The 17825-nt window shown below is 35.0% G+C and overlaps 1 protein-coding gene across 4 annotated transcripts in view; it reads left to right on the top strand.

Moving 5' to 3' along the window:
• The window catches only part of SYNCRIP (synaptotagmin binding cytoplasmic RNA interacting protein), a 30173-nt gene that overhangs the window by 2613 nt on the left and 9735 nt on the right, over positions 1–17825 (top strand). For all 4 annotated transcript variants that reach the window (XM_063096226.1, XM_063096225.1, XM_063096227.1 and 1 more), the window contains 7 exons: positions 18–125; positions 2446–2559; positions 2659–2835; positions 12370–12505; positions 13502–13707; positions 15906–16055; positions 16360–16481. In XM_063096226.1, coding sequence (XP_062952296.1) covers positions 18–125; positions 2446–2559; positions 2659–2835; positions 12370–12505; positions 13502–13707; positions 15906–16055; positions 16360–16481 — 1013 coding nt within the window. The remainder of the gene's footprint in view (positions 1–17; positions 126–2445; positions 2560–2658; positions 2836–12369; positions 12506–13501; positions 13708–15905; positions 16056–16359; positions 16482–17825) is intronic.

Below are 17825 nucleotides of genomic sequence, written 5' to 3'. Positions count from 1 at the left end.
GGAAAATTTCTTTACAGAACAAAAGTGCCTTTTTATGTGGAGTCATGAAGACTTATAGGCAGAGAGAAAAACAGGGGACCAAAGTAGCAGACTCTAGTAAAGGACCAGATGAGGCCAAGATTAAGGTATGTCTTTAAAAACTCCCTTTAGTTGTAAAGTCCTTTTAAGTATTTTCTAGTTTTGGTAGATATTCCTTGGGTGTGAAGTAGATGGGTGTGTTTTTAAGATGTTGAGGTAATTTATCAATCTTTTCTGATTATTTTTCTTTGTAAAGTTTCCTGCCTTTAATTATTTGTTTCTAAAACTATTAACCGTTCTTAGGTTTATCTTGTTACCCAGTTCCTGATGTTTAAGTCTGTGCTGTTGGTATTCCCAATAAAAGATTTAAAGTACATCCTCATATTTCTAGATAACTTTTTGAAACGCTGCAAGTCTAGGTTACTGACAGTTGAACCAAACTGGGAGGGAATCAGTTCACCTCCTGCTGGTGGAGAGTGTACAATTAGCAGCTGGCTGCTTTTCTTAGGAGTCTCAAGCCCCAGTGAATTTAGAATTTTAACACTGCTGCCCTACTCCGTTAGTATGGGTTATTAAGGTTAGTTTGTTTATTTCTAAAAACAGCTTTTAACAATAAGATTGTATAGTGTGGAAATGTAAATGAGGATTGGAAGGCTTTTTTTGTTTGTTTGCTTTAAGGTCATGTGGAAAAATAAATGGTCTCAAATTCAGCTAGGTTTTGAGTTTTGTTTGAATTTTTTAGTTCGTAGAAAATATGGTGATTATATTTTCAACCTAGTGCTCTTTATCGTGTGCCAGTGCTCTTATGGTTTAAGAAAGTCAGTTATTAAGAAGGGAATAGGTATTGGGTGGTGTTTTAGTGGTATAGGAAGAGAGAAGCCTAGAATATTAGGAAGATTGGAATATGGAGTTAACTGTTAATATCAACCATGAAACTTGAGACTTTCGTAGATCTAACTGTGAGTGAATTGAGTTTGAACTATAAATTGAGTTTTTCCATAAAAATGGGGTATGGTTGTCTCTATTGTAGTTATGTCAGTTGTAATTAATCTACATTTGAGAGTTAGAATTTATTAAAATTTTATAAATTTTAAGTTTGTGTGACCTTCAGTTCTATCTTTGGAAGGGGGTGGGTTATTAAAGCTTTAATGGGACTTTCATTGTGGCAGGAAGGCATAGGATGTTTGACAGAGGGAAGTAGTTTTTCCTTTTTGTTTTTATGGGTTGACGGAAGGTATTATTTGGGTCATATAAAGATTAAGGTTAAAAAAAAGTATAACTCCTTTATAGCACAGGGATTACGTATGAGAAAAAGAGCCATTTCATCGTTTAGTTTATGTGATAGTCATAGATTTGTTTTAGTTTTGTTACCTACTGTTGCACCATTAAGCAGTCATATTTCGTTGTAACAGAGCTGCTTAGAGTATGTAGCTTTTTGTGAACCTTTTTGTTAGAAAGATTAGAAATAAAGGAATTTTTATGAATTGTTTTTCATAAATATTTGATGTTGAGTAGAAACTGTTAAGACTCTACTTAGTCACTTTTAATTTTAGAGACTGAGATGACCCTAAATTATTTAACAGCATTTTGATAAGTTTTGTCATGTGGCTGGTGTTAGTCTGTTCTTATTTCCGAATTTACCAGCTAATTGGTAGATTGGCTTTACTTAGAAAAACAATTTTGTGGCTTTGTTGTTGAGATGGTAGAAAAAGGGAATAATTCTTAACTTTTTCCTTAGGTTAATGGTGGACTACTACTTTATAATTTTTTTGTCTATGGAAAGGGATAAAGAGAGGCTCTTAAAATTCTGAATAACTATGGGTTGTATAAATTTTAATATTCAATTTCAGAGAGATAAAATATAGAAGTTATGTCACATTGTTACAGTGTCATAAAGTTTTCAGTCTTTTTGGCTCTTATATTTGCCTAATGATCCATGCTGTTCAGGGTAGTATGGTTCTTTAATGTCAAATAATAAGAGGTTATTTTTCCTGTAGCTCCCAAGGTTCTAGACTTGGTTTGGGGAGAGTAGTTTCTTTACAGGTTGGCAAAATGCCCAGAATGGCAGTGTGTACCTAGGAGTGGGGTACAGGGAGTTTATTGGGTAAGAAATCCCGATTTGGGAGATACTTGACCAAATTAGGTATAATTATTTTTTAGGACGTATTGGCAGAGTAGATACACCTTGTTGTTCACTACTCAATAATTGGAGATTGGAAAATTATTTGAATAGGATCTGGAAATTTTGACAAGTTAAGGGTATAACAAGCCCACGTTAATGGGGAAATTCTAAAACACCAGGAACCTGTTTATGGGGCAGTGTTGCCAAGATCATTGGACAAAATTTGAACAAATTGATTTTAACTGTTAAATGCATGGGTGTGGTCTTGTGAATTAAATGTATTAATGACTTTTGAACTTTTCAAGGCACTCTTGGAAAGAACAGGCTACACACTTGATGTGACCACTGGACAGAGGAAGTATGGGGGACCGCCTCCAGATTCCGTTTATTCAGGTCAGCAGCCTTCTGTTGGCACTGAGGTAAAGAAATTAAAAACTTGTACCTTTTGTAGTAAAAGCACAGGTATCTGATTTCCTAAAGAAATTCTCCATGGTTTTTACTTCATGTTTAATTTACAGATATTTGTGGGGAAGATCCCAAGAGATCTATTTGAGGATGAACTTGTTCCATTATTTGAAAAAGCTGGACCTATATGGGATCTTCGTCTAATGATGGATCCACTTACTGGTCTTAATAGAGGTTATGCTTTTGTCACTTTTTGTACAAAAGAAGCAGCTCAGGAGGCTGTTAAACTGGTAAGTTTTTCCTTCAGTCTTCACATTCACTTAATTTTAATGCCAGTTTTTTTCTTATTATGCCTTGTGCTGATTATACAAGTGTCTTTCACATTCTGTAAACATTGTATCAGTGTTCTTTGCCTGTATAGTTGATAGGATTTAGGATCTATCTATAACGTGTGGTAGAGATCCTAGTTATTGGTACTTGAAACATCTGGCTTAGTGTTTTTTTTTGTTTGTTGAATTTATAGAAATGTGAAAAGTTTTGAGAAAATAACTTGTGATAGGATTCCCATAGTTTTTGGCCACTTCTGGGGTATCCCCTTTTCCAAATATTTCACAGACATTGTGAAAAATTTCTAGTTAATGAAATTAAAGATTTTTGTAGTCAGTGGCAGTATTTGATTTAAAAATGCCAAATGTTAGGAGAGGACCTAGTTATGTTTCAAATTGTAGCTTTTCCTTCTTTTTTTTTTGTTTGTTAAATTTTTCTGTGGAGAACACCAACTTGTCTTGGGAAGTGCTTTCCCTAACTCTTCTTCAAGTTAGTTTTATTAAATTCTGTGATTCAAGTGGTTCCTGCATTCTGTAGTTGAAGAGCTGGGGTTAAGTTAAATTTATGGAATATACCAAGAAATACAGCTGGGGAAGAACTTTCGTAGATGGCTCACTGTGGTACATTTTGTTAAATTTGCCTTGTCTGGCTTACATGTTTTGTGGGTAATTCTAAGCAGACTTAAAATCTTCAGACTGATTTCTCCTTCTCAGTTTGTCCCCTTCCCTTATCAACAAATAATTTCACATTTTAAAGGCAAACCTTAGGGAGAAAAGTAAAACAAGTATGCAGTTGTCCCTTGATGTCTGTGGGGGATTGGTTCTAATACTCCCTTGGATACCAAAATCCACAGATTCTCACATTTCTGATATAAAATGGTGTAGTATTTGCATATAACCTATGTACATCCTCTTGTTTAAATTATCTCTGGATTACTTATAATACCTAATACAATGTAATTGCTCTGTAAATCATTGTTATACTGTATTGTTTGGGGAATAATGACAAGAAAAAAGTCTGCACATGTTCAGTACAGACACAGTTTTTTTCCTCTTAATGTTTTTGACCCGTGGTTGCTTGAATCCATGGATGCAGAACCCATAGATGCCGAGGGCCAACTGTACTTTGTTTTCCTGTTCTATATTGCTTGAATCTCTCCACCAGTATGTAAATGATAGAGGTTTAACATTAGAAAAGTATGCTATTGAATATAGGAGTCTTTAAAGAGAATTTAGGATTTTTGGTATTTCTTCTTAAATCATGGCTGATTTTCCCTCCTTAAAAGAATGCTTACTATTTCAGAAGGGATGTTGCTCTGTAGAGGGCCATTCACTGGTAACCTGTGAGCTGTTAAAATTTTAGTTTCAGCAGTTCAGGTAAAATGAAGGGACTTTTTAGAACTCCAGAAAGAGGTCCTTTAGAATTCATTCAGTTTAACCTCCTATAAAATAATGGAACATTTTTGCTACATAGCAATAAAGTAGCTGTAAGTTTTAATGTGAAAATAAAGAATGATTGAGAAAGCAATGAGGGATCTTACTCCCCCAAAAGCTAATATTGAATTTAGCCAGTGATATCAGTCCCTTTTTTAAACATTTAAAAAATGTTAAAAAGAATTATTAAACTGATATTGTAGGCTCCTTTGTTCTTGCTATCAAAATATGCTGATTATGGTGAGTCATCACTAGAACTTATTTCTGGATTTGCAGAAACCTGTCTTTCTATTTCTAGTAAAGGTAAATCATTAGAGGAAGATGGTATATAACCGAGTAGTAGTATAATAATAGTGAGTAACATGATTATTTTGAGTTCCCATAAATAGACACTATCAAATATTTCAGTTTGGACAATTGTCTGGGCTTGACAAATATATTATAATCCAAAATTTCATTGCTGTAGGGTTCTTGTTGTAGAGTCTTGTTAATAAAGTTTTTAACTATGATGCCGAAACTTCCACAGATAACCAACCAGCATTTTGATTGGTCTAGTAACTTAACTTTTGTCCTAAACCTTTTAACATTTCTTTCTGGGTTTCTCTGTTGTGATTTGAATCTTTGTCAGGGAGCATAATTATTTTTTACTATCTGATGAATAGGAGACTTTGCATTTTGATGCCATTTAAAAGATATGTCCAGTGGTAGTATACATCCACTGGGATGAATTGGATGTATCATTATTTGTTTTTTTTTAAAGGATGCTTTCCTGTGCATAGGATTTGGGAGATTTGCCTTAACATAGCATTAAATGAAAGGACTAGATTTTAGAGGAAATGAAGTAATTTAAACAAAGAAAACACAAAACTCAAGTGATTGGGATGTTTTTGTCTTCTTTGTGTTCATTCGTGGAAATGAGTACCCCTTTTCTAAATATATTCCTCATGGGAGCATACTTTGGAAACCGTCCCTGCTTGAGTCATATCTTGAGATTGTATTTGAGTTACGACTCTATTGAAGGTGAATTTTTATATAATTGAAGTGTCACTTTAGTTATTTATAACTAAATGTTGGGAAAATGCCTCCTTTGCATTATTTATAAATCAGATAGGATTGAAACACCTCTTTCTGAGTGTCTTGAGGAATATCTTAGATCGAGATAGTTTTAATATTTGGCCTTATTTTTTGATACTGATTCAGCAGTGATTTGCTCCCCTAGATTAAAAACTGTTGTAGATTTTAAATTTGCATTTGAATTGTAAAAATGGATTAACTGATGTTAACAGCTGAAGAAGAGGCATGAAGTTAGAAGCAGCTGCAGGTTTCTAAAATGCCCTGTTTCCAGTCAACATCTGCCTTGTATTTGGGGGAATAAAATTTCGTCCCTAAATGATGACAGTCTGGTTGGAGAAGCAAGATGTAAATTTGTGAAAAGTTTATTAATAGTTACCACTTGAGTGTTAAGGAACAGGAGCTATGCTAGGTGCTACATTATTACCTTTAAATTCCACCTCAGCCCTTCCAGGTAAGTAGAATTATCTTCATTCTTAAGAGAGGCTGGGTGATGTGTCTGAGGTTATACAGCTAAATACCACAGCCTTAGTTTGATACCAGGTTTCTTTTGTTGGAATGCCTATTAACTAGACATAATGATTTTACCCAGCAGTACAAGTTATGGCACCAGGTAGCCTGATTTTTTTTTGGTGGCTGACCGGTACAGGGATCTGAAACCCTTTGACCTTGGTGTCATAACATTGTACTCTAACCAACTGAGCCAACAGGCCAGCCTGATTCCTTAATTTATGTAGTGGTTTAGGTAGTGTTGAAAGGAACTCAGGAAGTAAGTCATGTCTCTACTGCCAGAATATTTTTGGCATCTAACTTTTTACCATCTCCATTGTCACCACTCTGGTCTAAGTGGTACTTAAGGTACTAAAGAATCCTAACTCCTCTCACTGCCTTCTGTTGCCCTTTACATTTGGCAGCATAATTAGATCACAACAGTCCCATGCCAAAAAATGACTTCCAGACAAGACCCTATCCAGTCAAATTCCTTCTTACCCCTTTCCCCTTGCTCTTCCTCTTCGTTACCCTTCTACCCATACTTTGCTTTCTTTTGTTCTCCAAATAAGGCATAGCCATTTGCATCTCACTGTCACCTTCTGCTATTCTGCTTTCGCACACTTCGAAAGCAGCTTAGTTATGGCTGCTGCCTTCTTATCAGTCAGGTCCACTTAGGAGGCCTTTCCTGACTTCTAGCAGCTTACCACCCAGTTGCCCCATGACAGTATCCTGAACACATTAAAACAGATCTTCCTTAGATGAACTTGAAATTATTTCTTGACTTTGTAAATTATTTGTGTATCTTTCCCCATCAAAATATAAGTTCTCTTCTTGTATCCCTAACATTTAGAACAGTGCCACCATGTAGTAGTTCTGGATAAATAACTTGGCTGACCAGTGCCATTTAATACATCATTTATGACACAAGAATTTATCTTATATAGCTCATGGGCTGCTTTCTGTTTAAAGCATGCTCTAGCCTCCATTTGCAATAGTTTATTTCTATGCTACCTTTAGTCATAGGGATTAGAGTAAGATTAATGGGTGCTTTTCCCCTTCCTAAAAGGGATATTTGGAAATATATATGGAGTTTCCAATTGTCATACAGACCAGAAAGAAGGGTAGGCAAGTGTGTATGTATTCATGTGGTGGGCTGCTGGAATTGGAGCCTGGGGCCAGTGGTGCTGCAATGCCCATGACAGTCTTATGTAATGGAAATATCCTGGTGAAAATCCTTAATAGTGCCTATGTTACAAACACTGGAATAGGTGGGATCTCTATTTGCATGTGGTATCAGTGATGTGTTCACTTGTTTTTCTTAAAAAGCCACCAGTTTACACCCATGGTAACACATTACTCCATGAAGGAATTGTTTTTTTGTTTGTTTGTTTGTTTTGTTTTGTTTTGTTTTGTTTGGCAGTTGGGTGGTATGTAGATGTGAGCCCTTGACCTTGGTGTTGCCAGCATCACACTCTCCCAAGTGAGCTAGCTGGCTAGCCACTCCATGAATGAATTCATTTGTGAGAGCATAGTCCTCACCATTCAGTCACCTCTTAAAGGCCCCAACTTTCAACACTGGGAATCAAGCATTGGGAATCAAGCTCCCACATGAACTTTAGAGGGGACATTCAGACCATAGCACTTGTTAAGAGTTAAGATTTTTAATAGCCACTGATGGTTTTATACACCAGAGTGGTTGTGTACACCACCGTAATGTGTGTACAACCATTCTGATGAATACAGCTGACAGGATAGATCCACAAAATATTTTAGTAGCAACTTGGCAAATATTTAGTGTGTTTAACACGAACTTTTTTTATTACAGGTATACAAGTTCATGACTTAAAGGAGTTTATAGGACACGAGGCTAACTACAATTAAAATGGAAGCAAATGGTGCAAAGTGTTAAGGAGGAATGGATTGCTTTGGGTTAAGGTTGTCAGAGAAGGCTTTGATAAAGAGGTTTGAGGAGCACAGTGAAGAAAGCAGCTGAATCTAGTTGAAGCAGTGTTTTGTGGAAATAAGTAGGAGATAAAACTTGTATAAAGTCAGTGCCAGAAGGTAGTAATTAATAACTGCTGGGCTAAGCTGCAGAGTGCCATTAAAGTTTTGAGCTTTGATGTGGGTGGTATGATGTAAATAGTTGAATAATGAAGGATGTTTGGGTGAAGAGAGCAAAGGCCAGGAGGAGGGTGGCAGCAATAGAAAGGAGAGAGATCAAAGATTTTGAAGAGACAAACGATAGGCTATTAGTGGTATGCTATAGGTTCTATTCTGATATTTATCCATGATTTAAATGAACGTAATTGGACTGCCTTTGAAATGTTTGGCAACTTGAATCTGCATGTAATGATTAATGCCCTGGATGACAAAATCAGGATCTGAAAATATTTTGATAGCCTGGGAAAGATAGTTCATATCCAGCAAGATGGAATTGACAAAAGTCAAGTTCTATTCACAACTAACTTAACAAGTAAGCTGTGGCATGAGTCAGCAGTGTGGCGTAGTTTCCAAATAAGCTAAGGTAATATGGACTACATGTAATAGAGCTGTGTGGTCTGTAAGTGAAAAATCAGTAGTAGTCTTCAGTTAATTCTAAACTCCTCAATCTCAAGTCTTCTTCTATAATATTATGTTAGAATGTCACTCTTGAGTGACACTTTAGAGTGCCAGTATCTCTTGGTGGCACTTTAGTTTGCCGTTGTCAAGTCAGAAATGATTAGCTAAGCATAGAGAACAGCTGAGTCATATGTACAGGTTTATGAAGTGCTGTCATTTGGGAGAGGAAATAGATTTATTGCAGAATTTTTAGAGAAGTAGATTTTAGTTCAGTGTAAAGAAGACTGTGTAATTAAGAAATGTTTAAGATTAAAGTAGACAGGCTTGGCAAGTAGTGGCTTTGCTGAGAAGAGTTAGTACTGAGCAACCACTTCTGGATCAGATTCCAAATCTGAGATTGCTAAATTTCTGGGACTGATGTCTATGAGGGAAGGAAAAAATGACTTAAAATTTTGAGCCTAGATGCCAGGAATGTTCCAGACCGTACAACTCCTGTTTGGTGTTCTTAAATACTGAAACTGCATTGATTAAAGATAAAAATTTGTCTTTATATTTTGTTACCTTACTGTGGTACTGAGCCTGAAAGGTAGATTTTTGAAACTTTATTCCTAATGTCTAGAGCCCACTTCCTAGAGTAGGAACGACCTCACATTTTTTTGTTGTTGTTGTTCATTTTGATAACCCCTTAGTGTCCTGTTACACTCACTCTTGAGTGTTAGGGTTTGTCATTATTAAATTAGAACATTTATTAAGATTTCAGATTTGTTTTCATACTGCCCTTTCACTATCTAACTCCCTGTTACCCACCTGCCGGGATGAGAAGTTTTTTGAATTTAAAGTGATCGATTGGCATTAGAGTGGGAAAGTTTAAGCATTTTGAATATACATATAAAATGCATGCTTAATCCATACCTAGAAGCGTTACTTCAGGAAGTATTCATTGATGGGTACTTTTGTTTTATTTGGACAGTATGCCCAGAGGGTCTCTTTGTTTTGTACCTTTAATGACAATTTTATTGCAGAGCCAGTTTAGTTTCTATGTGTTACCTATAATTGTTTCAAGGTAATTGAAAAAATATGGGTAGAGAAGAGCTTATAGTTTATTTTATAAATGTTGTTAAATCTTTGTGTCATTTATATTGCTCACAGACCAGAGCCATCTTTTTACCTACCCTGTCTTGGTTAACCTGAGTAGTAGGGCCAGATAGCAGAAACAGTTATTTTGAAGCAGCATTGTTAATGTTTGATGGAAGTGTTGACTATTTCTCTGATTATTGTTGCCTTGATGGAATTTTTTCATTCTCTGTTGTCTTGCTTTTCCCTCTTAGATTTCTTACAAGGATTTTGGTTACTTAATAGTATTTTTTTGGTAAATCCAAGAATTCCAGTTTTACAAGGTTTTTTTTTTTTTTTTTTTAAATTTAGACATTATTGTAACTAGCTCCTGCTTTTATCGTGGTTGAAAAATAAAAATAAAAATAAAAAAATTCTGTCATGCTCAAAAGCTCCTGTTTCTCCCTTTAAACATTTTGTATTTCTTTTTATTCTTTTTCTGATATTTTAATTGTTTCTGTCAACTTCTAGAGTTACATACTAGATGACCAAATTGAAAGCCATTGATTTGTCATTAAGGCTGGCTGTTTGATGCTCGATTATAAGAATCTAGGGAATGTACATGTTCTAAAGCAATTTATTGTGTTCTTAGGGTAACTTTATTTGTAAAATAAGGCATTGTAGTTTCCTTGTCTATAATTCCATACAATGATGGATTCAACCATAGCTCTACTGTTTTTATGCAACATGAATCGGCTTTTAAGAGGTTCTTGGTCTAAATGGAGGAGAAAGACATGTAGTAAACAATATAAATGCTGTATGAGAAAACAGAGTTTGTGGCAGGATTTCTCAACCTTAGCATCACTGATATTTTAGACTAGATAATTCTTTGTTGTGGCAGGTTGTCCTTTATGAATTGTAGGATGTTTATTAGCATCTCTGGCCTCTACCTACCCACTAGTACCACCAGCAAGTGCTCCCTACCCCCAAGCTGTGATAGCCAAAATATCAAATATCTGAAGATATTATCAAATGTCTCCCGGGGTGGGGGGGTGGTGTGTAAAATCATTCCCTTAGAGAACTAGTGGTCTTTGTTAACATAGAAGGGTATTTTTGTTGACCTTTAGAGGATTTAGGGATTGCATAGTATTTGATGGCTGAGTTCAATTTATAGGTAAGTAGAGTGTTTGGATGGTGGAAGTATCAGGGAAGGCATCTTTTCAGAGGCTTCGAAGTATAAAAACTGCATGTTTGAGAACTGACGTAAATAGCTAAAATATTGTGGAGAGAAAGGTGAGGGTAAGTAGCAGGAATTTTAGGATGAACTTACATGATGTCTTAAGTATTTGAATTTTATCTCTTTGGTAATGGGGAGCCAGTGACAGATTCTTTTCAATAGGCAAAAATTGTGATTTTTTTTGTTGTTGTTATGATGTCTGTGGCATAAGCAAAGAGAAATAGAGATAAACCTGGGATTAGGATGATCAGAGACTTGGATAACCTGAAATGAGTCAGTGGGTTGGTTAGAAAGTACAAAACTGTTCTGAATTGGAGGTACAGTATTTGAACTATATGTTTAATTTTGATTATCTGGAGAAGGAGAAAGGGACAGGGAAGAATCGATTATCTGAAATAGGTATGTTTTCTTCTGTTATACCTTACGTAGCTGTTTTGCAAGAATGGGAATAACAGGGAGAAGAGTGGTTTTTCTTTTGCCATAGGTCATTCTATAAGTTGTATGGAAATTCATGTTGGTTCTTTAGTTTGTATAGCTACAATTTTATATATGTATAAAATACATTTCAAAGTCATGTGTGGGGGAAAATTAATAATTATTACTGCTGTCACCACCATTATTAACATATAATTTTGAGGTGTTTTAACTGTGTAATCTACATACTCCACTTTTCCAGATAACGTAGACTCTTTTGAACTTTGGTTTGTAAGTAATATTGATTGGTAGATCTGTCACTTTGACAGATGCATTTGTAGAAATATCTACAATATTTCACCATTCTACGGGATTTGGTTACTTGAAAATTAAGTTTACTTTTTAGTGTAGTTTTATAGTTGTTTCTATATTTTTACCATAATCTACTTGTCTTTCCCCTTTATAAATTTATAATTTTATTGTATGCTTGGTGAAAATGTAATGGGGAAAAAAGTCAGGTCAGATTCACAATAAAAAGGAGATCTGAGCTCTCTTTTTAGACTTAAATATTTGAAGCTAGAAATTCCTTATTGCAAATTTTTACAAGAGGAGGGGGAGATGGAAAAATAGATTTAGGTGCTGGTTAACAGAAAGGCAGAAAGCTTACTAGTCTTGGAATCAGTTTCCCTTGCATGAGAATAACTGGTTGGCAGAATTTAAGTAGCAGTCAAGGTATTGTGGAATCAGCAATTTTTCAATTTAAATAAATTGCTCGAGCCCTGATTCCTAATTTATCAAGTTTCCTAGATTTAGAGGATTAACATCAAATTTTTGCATTAAATTAATCCATAAACTTGTTTAGTGTGTTGTCAATACAATCTTCATATCTGTCTCTCAGATTATATTTCCATTTTGTGGGAATTATGGTAAACTATTTTTTTTTTTTTTTTTTTTTGTCTTTTTCGTGACCGGCACTCAGCCAGTGAGTGCACCGGCCATTCCTATATAGGATCCGAACCCGGGGCGGGAGCGTTGCTGCGCTCCCAGCGCCGCACTCTCCCGAGTGCGCCACGGGCTCGGCCCATGGTAAACTATTTTTTAAAGGGTGAAAATACTCGATACAGTGTTGAAAGTTTAATTTGTTAAAGTTTTGCTTCTGTGAATGGGATTTGCATAGCTTCTGTAGTAAACACTTCTAATCATATATTAAAAACATGTTGCACTTTTTCACCTTTCAGTATAATAATCATGAAATTCGTTCTGGAAAACACATTGGTGTCTGCATCTCGGTTGCCAACAATAGGCTTTTTGTGGGCTCTATTCCTAAAAGTAAAACCAAGGAACAGATTCTTGAAGAATTTAGCAAAGTAACAGGTAAGTTGGATTTATTTGGTAAGAGGCGAAACTTAATAATGAAGATAGTAACATGTTTCTGTGTGCCAAGCATTGTTCTAAACACTACATTTATTGACTCTTGAATACTCACTACTTTATGAGGTAGGAAACCCCACTTTTTGGATAAGGAAATCATGGAACAGAGGGTTTTGAGAAATAACTTGCTGAAAGTTATGCATTTAGGAAGGAGTACGGCTGGGATTTGAACTAAGTTTGCAAAATCATTGTTCTGATTTCCCTGTTTTTGCAAGATTTTATTTCTTTGTGTGTTCATTTTCTGGGTGTTAGTTGATATTCTTAGTAGAATCGTATGAATAATGATTTATTTTTTCAAATTATGGGAATAATAATTATTGTTATAAGCAGAGATACATTGTCAATATGAGTGTAATTTCTTTGAATTGTAAAACATTTTTTGTAGCAGTTTTCCAAATGACAGGCTGCTTTTATTAGAAAATATTTTTGTCTGCCTACAGTGTTTAGCAAATTATCAGCCTGTTATCAGTCTTCAGGAACATTAGAAATTCTTATGCAGTACTAATACTTGTATTTTCATTTGAAATAAAACTATTGATATCTGAGGCCAGAGAAGTGCCATTAAAAAGAATTTTAGGGCTGGTTGATTAGCTCAGTTGGTTAGAGCACAGCCTTATAGCACCAAGTTCACAGGTTCAGATCCCTGTACTGGCCAGCTGCCAAAAAAAATAATAATTAAAAAAAAATTCAGTGTTTGCATAACAAGTAATCATACTATATATAGTATATATATAGTAGTCATACTATACTGTTATTTTTCTTTAATAATTGTGTAAAGAGTTTTGTCTGCCTGTCTGTGATTTGATTAGTGGAAGCAAAATAGTCTTTAGGTCTAATTAAAAAGAACACGTTTTCTTTTCCTGGAGGTTTCTGTGTTTGGAAAACTTGGAAAGGGTGGATTAGGAAAATTAATTTCCCTGAATGATTGTTTGCTTTCAGAGGGTCTTACAGATGTCATTTTATACCACCAACCGGATGACAAGAAAAAAAACAGAGGCTTTTGCTTTCTTGAATATGAAGATCACAAAACAGCTGCCCAGGCGAGACGTAGGCTAATGAGTGGTAAAGTCAAGGTCTGGGGAAATGTTGGAACTGTTGAATGGGCTGATCCTATAGAAGATCCTGATCCCGAGGTTATGGCAAAGGTAATGATAATTAAGTTCAAAATTTTTTTGAGGGATTTATGGGAGAAGGATGGGGGGAGAAGAACTTTTAAAATGAATTGTATACATTTTTTAAAACCATATTTCTGAAGGCTAGAGAAGTGGTTTTTATTAAGGGATTAACAGCATACACTTAGAAATAGTGTGAAGGGAAAGTGAGCGTAGACATTTATTCATGAACACTTAGCCATGATTTTGTAACCATCATAATTTCATGATCAAGTAGTTAGCCTACATGCTGTAGGCATGGTTCACTTCCATTTTTGTGTGGTTCTAAGAGCAGTTTCTTTTGAGATTTTGAGCACAGCACCATTAGATTATATGGTTTTTGTGTTAAAAGTCCTACTCCTAAAAATAGGGAACTGGCCGCAGCAGAGCTGCTGCAGTTACAGAGTTTAGCTATTATTAGGTATCCTGCTTCAGCAGTCAGTTCAGACATCCTATGAGGATAAACATCTCTTGAGTCAACAATTCACCCTACTAGTGCAGTTTGCAGTTAGGTTATTCTACCCTTTGTCTTTTAAGCATCCCTCTTTAATAGTTACAGGCCTAGGTTTCAAATACAACTAGCTGAGTTAATTCAAGAGGGGAATGTGAACTGCCAGGAGAACTATGAATTTTATCAAAGGATAAGTGATCTTAGAGGACAGAAGATCTTTGGGATTCTTTTTTCCTCTGGCCTCTGAAGCTCTCTTTGGGTTAGCATTTTAGATTGTCAGATGGCTATGCAAGAATTTTGGGGAGGAAGTGATAATATTTCTTAGCCAAAAGGTTAAGTTTTGTAATTGTACTTCGAGAAGCTTTCAGGATTGAGAGAACAGTTTATCTTATCAATATTTTGAACACTCCCTCCCCCATTATCTAACATTTCTAAGACAGGGCCTGATTAATTTTGACCACCTGTTTTAAGTGTTAAACATGCAACAGTTCTCTCAGAGAGCTTGGTATTTACATTGTTGGGAAATAACAATCCCTTTTTGATCGTAAAATAATTACTAATTTAATAAAAACTATTAAGCATATAGTCTTTTACCTTTTAAATATACTTTGTTTATTAGAGCAGTTTTAGATTTGCAGCAAAATTGAGTACAAAGAACAGAATTCTCACATACCTCATGCCCCCACACATGCACAGCCTCCCCTGCTATCACCATTCCGCACTGGAGAGGTAACATTTATTAAAAATTGATGAACCTACATCAATCACCCAAAGTCTGTAGTTTACATTAGGGTTTATTCTTGGTGTTGTACATTCTATGGATTTTGACAAATGTATAATGACATGTATTCACCCTTACAGTATCATACAGAATAGTTTCACTGCCCTAAAAATCTTCTGTGCTTTGCCTAGTCACCCTTCTTCCCAACCCCTGGCAATCAATGATACTTTTATTGTCTCCATAATTTTTCCTTTTCAGAATATCATATAGTTGGAATCATGTAGTATGTAGCCTTTTCAAATTGGCTTCTTTCATTTAGTACTATGTACTTAAGATTTCTCCATGTCTTTTTGTGGCCTTATAGCTCACTTCTGTAGTGGTGAATAATGTTTCATTCTGTATGTACCACTGTTTGTTTATTCATTCATGGTTACTTCCAATTTGTGTCAATTATGAGTAAAGCTGCTATAAACATTTGTGTGCAGGTTTTGTGTGGACATGTTTTTAGCTCTTGGGTAAATACCAAGGAGTGAGATAGCTGGACTGTATGGTAAGAGAATGTTTCGTTTTGCCAGAAGCTGCCAACTGTCTTCCAAAGGGACTGTACCATTTTGTATCCCCACCAGCATCGAATGAGAGCTTCTGTTGCTTCATATCATCATTTGCATTTTATGTTGTTAATGTTTTGGATTTTGGCTATTCTAATAGATTTGTGGTGTTACCTCACTTTTGTTTTAGCTGCAGTTCCCTAATGATGGATGACGTTGAGCATCTTTTCATGTGCTTCTTTGCCATCTTATATATTTTTTTTTTTGATAAGGTATCTGTTTTCGGTATTTTGACCTCATCCAGCAGTCCTGCTCCTTGGTATTCACCCAAAGGATTTGAAAACTTTGGTTTTTATATTTCTAATATTCTTCTACTGGCTTGTGATTCAAGATACTTTGCAGAGTGGGATGGGGCATCTTGGAAATTGCACTTGTTGGAAATACACAGGGAGTTTTGTTTTTGTTTTTCCAGGTAAAAGTACTGTTTGTACGCAACCTTGCCAATACTGTAACAGAAGAGATTTTAGAAAAGGCATTTAGTCAGTTTGGAAAACTGGAACGAGTGAAGAAACTAAAAGATTATGCTTTCATTCATTTTGATGAGCGAGATGGTGCTGTCAAGGTAAATGAAGTGGTGGAATTATCTTAGGCATCTAAATCAGGCTAACAATTTTTTAGTTATTCTAGACTCAAAACATTTTGAGAATGGGAAGAAACTCAGAGGTCGTGGAATCCTCTCAAGCTAACATTTACTGGCCCTAATTTAGTGAGTTAGGCAGTTTCCTAAGTTAAACAAAATAGTTGGAGAGCTGGATTGTTAAATAAAATCTAACAATCCTATTTTATCTTACTGGATGAGGCCTGCTTTTATATTGATTATTACCTATAGGCCTGCTTTTATATTGATTATTATCTAATTTTTTAAGGCTATGGAAGAAATGAATGGCAAAGACTTGGAGGGAGAAAATATTGAAATTGTTTTTGCTAAGCCACCAGATCAGAAAAGGAAAGAAAGAAAGGCTCAGAGGCAAGCAGCGAAGAATCAGATGTAAGTGAAATTTGTTTTTTTTTTTGTTTTTTTTTTTAAATTTGTATACATTTTAATGTTGGTGTACTAACGGGGTAATAACAAGTATTGCTCAGACTTGTTAAACAAATACATAACATATATTTTTAAGAAGACTTGAAAGCTTTGAGTTGTTGAGACATGCTAAGGATCTCAAGAAATGAGCTCTTGTTATTGACCATACTTGTGAAAATCGTAATCCTAAATAACTGAAATTTTGTTTAATAGATGAAAAATTAATCTAGCATATTTTCTACTGTATTTTATGAAATATGCTCCTGGAAATTTGTTTTAAATCTTAGCTGTCCAAACATTTTAATATATTTGGTTAATGAGTAAAGAGTTCTATTTTAGGGAGGTAGAAAATATTAAATCTTCAATTATGATAGACTCTGCTTCCTTTATACCAAAAAGAGGCTTCTTTACCAATAAATAGTGCCCATTGCCACCCCAGTGATTTCATATACTGTGTGTAGATTTTGAAAAATGAAATAAGACAATGTAGTTAATAAAATAACACAGTATTCAGATTAGAAAACAAGTAGGTGTGTAATGAGTTGTGTTAATTGGAGAGACCTTTTTAGGGGATCTATAAAGGATATCTGCTTATTAAGACAGTGAAGAAAAGTTTAGTTGGGTAAGAATTGAAGTTAGTACTTTAAAAAAATTAGTTGGAAATTTATTTCTAAGGAGGAAAATGGGTAATTGCTTTTGAGGTGAAAATGTTAGTCACTGTTATTATTATTTAAGGACAGTTTTCTCTTCATTGCCCTGTATGGGGTGCACAAAAAGACAAAGATGCTTCTGCATATTTCTTTTATTCCATAATCTGAGAAGGGACCAAGTTCTAGTTTATACGGTTAATTGTGCAGTTGGGCAAGTTGGCAAACTTTGAACTTCAGTTTCTTTGATTCTAAAGTGGGACTAGACTAAATTATGTATCATCTGAGTGACCTATACTTGTTCTGGGACTAAAGAAATGTGCTTTATAGTTTTGGTGATAATACAAAAGAAAAAAGACTACAAAGATTAGTTACTTTTAATGCTCTGTATCTCAAATTTCTGAGTATACTGTATGCAGTGTAAAATGATAACTTTTTCATAACTCTTACATGAGACAATTGACTATGGTTAATTTATTATAGTAGCACCAGAATGGAAGTATAAGAGATTATATTAAATATGTTATTAGAGCAGTTATTTTTATGACTTCATACTAAGTAGAAGATGGAGGTTATCAGTATATCTGTTAATTTGAGAAGGAGAAGTAAAGGGATGACTGTGTGATGCATGTATTTTAACTTACTGATATTTTTAAGAATTTAA

Source organism: Cynocephalus volans, chromosome 5, assembly GCF_027409185.1.
Source record: "Cynocephalus volans isolate mCynVol1 chromosome 5, mCynVol1.pri, whole genome shotgun sequence".
Lineage (NCBI taxonomy): Eukaryota > Metazoa > Chordata > Mammalia > Dermoptera > Cynocephalidae > Cynocephalus > Cynocephalus volans.
Note: the sequence above shows the minus strand (reverse complement) of the source record. Positions and strands in the feature narration are given on the sequence as shown.